This window comes from Ascaphus truei, unplaced genomic scaffold (genome assembly GCF_040206685.1).
Source record: "Ascaphus truei isolate aAscTru1 unplaced genomic scaffold, aAscTru1.hap1 HAP1_SCAFFOLD_1867, whole genome shotgun sequence".
In the NCBI taxonomy this organism is placed as follows: domain Eukaryota; kingdom Metazoa; phylum Chordata; class Amphibia; order Anura; family Ascaphidae; genus Ascaphus; species Ascaphus truei.
In genome coordinates, this window is record NW_027454770.1 from 2130 (window position 1) to 6024 (window position 3895).

Sequence of the window (3895 nt, forward strand, 5' to 3'; positions counted from 1 at the left end):
GCTGTGTGTGTGCCTGCGCTGTGATAGTGCTGTGTGTGTGCCTGCGCTGTGATAGTGCTGTGTGTGCCTGCGCTGTGATAGTGCTGTGTGTGTGCCTGCGCTGTGATAGTGCTGTGTGTGCCTGCGCTGTGATAGTGCTGTGTGTGCCTGCGCTGTGATAGTGCTGTGTGTGTGCCTGCGCTGTGATAGTGCTGTGTGTGCCTGCGCTGTGATAGTGCTGTGTGTGCCTGCGCTGTGATAGTGCTGTGTGTGCCTGCGCTGTGATAACGCTGTGTGTGCCTGCGCTGTGATAGTGCTGTGTGTGCCTGCGCTGTGATAACGCTGTGTGTGCCTGCGCTGTGATAGTGCTGTGTGTGCCTGTGCTGTGATAGTGGTGTGTGTGTGCCTGCGCTGTGATAACGCTGTGTGTGTGCCTGCGCTGTGATAGTGCTGTGTGTGTGCCTGCGCTGTGATAGTGCTGTGTGTGTGCCTGCGCTGTGATAGTGCTGTGTGTGCCTGCGCTGTGATAGTGCTGTGTGTGTGCCTGCGCTGTGATAGTGCTGTGTGTGCCTGCGCTGTGATAGTGCTGTGTGTGCCTGCGCTGTGATAGTGCTGTGTGTGTGCCTGCGCTGTGATAGTGCTGTGTGTGCCTGCGCTGTGATAGTGCTGTGTGTGTGCCTGCGCTGTGATAGTGCTGTGTGTGTGCCTGCGCTGTGATAGTGCTGTGTGTGCCTGCGCTGTGATAGTGCTGTGTGTGCCTGCGCTGTGATAGTGCTGTGTGTGCCTGCGCTGTGATAGTGCTGTGTGTGCCTGCGCTGTGATAGTGCTGCACCCCTTTGATTAAGTTCATACCGTATCATCCACAGACTCTTTTATCTCTCGGGCCTCTTCGTAGTTACAGATCTCCTCCAGGCACTCCCGCTCCATGTTTCCTTTCCTGATCTCCTCCCATGGATTGTTGGCTCTGCGAGATCGTGTGAGCACGGACAGGGCCTGCTGGCTGCTCAGGAACACTGGCAGAGACACCCAGAGCGGTGTGTTAGAACCTGGGGTTCCCCTCCCTCCATACCAGGGGTTTTTAATCTTTTTTCGTTAAGTAATCCTATAATTATATTGTGAATTTCTGCGGAACCCCAACCCTCACTAATAGCGTGTCTGAGACCAGATGCATTGTAAGGAACCCCAACCCTCTCTAATAGCGTGTCTGAGACCAGATGCATTGTAAGGAACCCCAACCCTCTCTAATAGCGCGTCTGAGATCTGATGCATTGTAAGGAACCCCAACCCTCTCTAATAGGGTGTCTGAGACCAGATGCATTGTAAGGAACCCCAACCCTCTCTAATAGGGTGTCTGAGACCAGATGCATTGTAAGGAACCCCAACCCTCTCTAATAGCGTGTCTGAGACCAGATGCATTGTAAGGAACCCCAGCCCTCTATAATATCGCGTCTGAGATCAGATGCATTGTTAGGAACCCCATCCCTCACTAATAGCGTGTCTGAGACCAGATGCATTGTAAGGAACCCCAACCCTCTCTAATAGCGTGTCTGAAACCAGATGCATTGTAAGGAACCCCAACCCTCACTAATAGCGTGTCTGAGATCTGATGCATTGTAAGGAACCCCAACCCTCTCTAATAGCGCGTCTGAGATCTGATGCATTGTAAGGAACCCCAACCCTCTCTAATAGGGTGTCTGAGACCAGATACATTGTAAGGAACCCCAACCCTCTCTAATAGCACGTCTGAGATCAGATGCATTGTAAGGAACCCCAACCCTCTATAATATCGCGTCTGAGATCAGATGCATTGTTAGGAACCCCAACCCTCACTAATAGCGTGTCTGAGATCTGATGCATTGTAAGGAACCCCAACCCTCTCTAATAACGCGTCTGAGATCTGATGCATTGTAAGGAACCCCAACCCTCTCTAATAGGGTGTCTGAGACCAGATACATTGTAAGGAACCCCAACCCTCTCTAATAGCACGTCTGAGACCAGATGCATTGTAAGGAACCCCAACCCTCTCTAATAGCGTGTCTGAGACCAGATGCATTGTAAGGAACCCCAACCCTCTCTAATAGCGCGTCTGAGACCAGATGCATTGTAAGGAACCCCAACCCTCTCTAATAGCGCGTCTGAGATCAGATACATTGTAAGGAACCCCAACCATCTCTAATAGCGCTTCTGAAATCAGATGCATTGTAAGGAACCCCAACCCTCTCTAATATCGCGTCTGAGATCTGATGCATTGTAAGGAACCCCAACCCTCTCTAATAGCGCGTCTGAGATCAGATACATAGTAAGGAACCTCAAACCTCTCTAATAGCGCGTCTGAGATCCGATGCATTATAAGGAACCCCAACCCTCTCTAATATTATGTCTATCAGATGCATTGTAAATTATTCTGTATTTGTTACGATTTTCAAATTACTTTAAAATTGCAGGGACCCCTTTAGGGGTGCCCGGGGGAACCCTGAGGCTGCTAGGAACAGCAGTTGAAAAATTCTGCTCCACACACTGGGGCAGAAGCACAAGAATTCCAGCGCGCTCCGGAAAACAGAAACCGTGGAATGGTAGAAAGTGTTTAGGCGCCAGAGGGATCTGTGACAAATTGCCTTGCAGTCCCTTCTGGTAGCAAAAGGGTTAAATTCTCTACACTTGACAAATTAGAGAAGAGGGGGGGGGGTGGACTGCAAGACTGGCGCTGTGTGGAAGGGCGAGAAAGAACGCCACCCGAGACGCAAGATGATATTACCCCTTATAACACAAGTGTGCTGTGTAACTCCTCGTGTTGCTTCATATAACTCAGGGGGGGGGGGGCAATTCCAGTCCTCAAAGGCCACCAACTGGTCAGTTTTTCAGGATACCCCTGCTTCAGCACAGGTGACTCAATCAGTCCCTGCTTTCAGCACAGGTGGCTTCAACTGAGCCTGTGATTGAGAGCCACCTGCGCTGAAAGCTGGGATATCCTGAAAACCTGTCCCGGTGGTGGCCGCCCTTAAGGACTGGAGTTGCCCGCCCCTGTATACGGCAGAAAGGGAATAACGGGAACGGTCACTTCATATAACGGAGAATCCCACGCCAGTATAAGGAGGAGGCGCCATTCTCTCGGGGGACCCGCTGTATAAAATATTTGGCATTAGCAGCTCGCACCCAAACTTTGGTTACAAATCCCGTACAGTAAAAGTGTTCTATAGAAAGAAGTATTTTACTAAAATGCCCAACCGCCCCCCGGATGTCCAGCGACGTCCTCCGCAATCTTACAACACTTCTTATTCGCGTCACAGCGACCGGCAACGTGTCGCGAAGCCAAAGCAGCCAAGCGACGTGTCGCGGGCCCGTCGGGACGGAATAGGTCAGACTCCGGTCCCCGTGTCTTTGCCCTGCGGCAGCGAGACGCCGTTACATGGGAGGGTAGACCCGGAGTACCCTTCTTACCGTTGTGGCACTGGATTAGGGGCAGCAGGGAGGCGATGAGAAGCCCCCCTGTGATCTGAACCCTGCGCAGCATGGTGGGGGTCAGAGAAGAGCCAGCGGCGACCTGTGGATCCCGGCAGCTTCTACTCAACTAAGCAACGTTTTAGGATGATTGCCTGTGTCAGGGACAGGCAGACCCTCCTCTACCCTTCCTCCCTCCCCCTCACTGCTGTGCCCCTCATCCACCTTCTGGGGTCATGGCCTAGTTACACATTCAAAAGCAAACAGAGTCCGCTTCCTCAACAATATATTAGCATAACATGGCTCATTTACATGGACGGAGTATCAGGTCCTTAATACCTGTCACAAAGCAAAGTATTACCCTGCCCCCCACCTCCCCACATACACACACCTGGAGTTTATCAGTGTCACCACATTCTACACTGTGACTCCCCCAGCAGTGCCCTGTCACACTGTGACTCCCCCAGCAGCGCCCTGT

At 51.9% G+C, this 3895-nt stretch overlaps 1 protein-coding gene across 1 annotated transcript; it reads right to left on the reverse strand.

Moving 5' to 3' along the window:
- Window positions 1-810: 810 nt before the first annotated feature.
- LOC142477017 (prothrombin-like) lies at window positions 811-3576 on the reverse strand. The gene is made up of 2 exons (XM_075582078.1): window positions 3418-3576; window positions 811-992 (listed from the first exon to the last, which is right to left on the reverse strand). The coding sequence occupies exons 1-2, from the start codon at window positions 3488-3490 to the stop codon at window positions 826-828; spliced, it is 240 nt and encodes a 79-aa protein (XP_075438193.1). The 5' UTR covers window positions 3491-3576; the 3' UTR covers window positions 811-825.
- Between the last annotated feature and the right edge of the window lie 319 nt (window positions 3577-3895).

What these genes read in the sequence shown, in the direction of transcription:
- LOC142477017 (XM_075582078.1), bottom strand. Translation starts at nt 3,490, where the DNA reads ATGCTGCGCAGGGTTCAGATCACAGGGGGGCTTCTCATCGCCTCCCTG. An exon ending in CCTAATCCAGTGCCACAACG is followed by an intron (nt 993 to 3,417) that starts GTAAGAAGGGTA and finishes TGTCTCTGCCAG; the next exon opens with TGTTCCTGAGCAGCCAGCAG.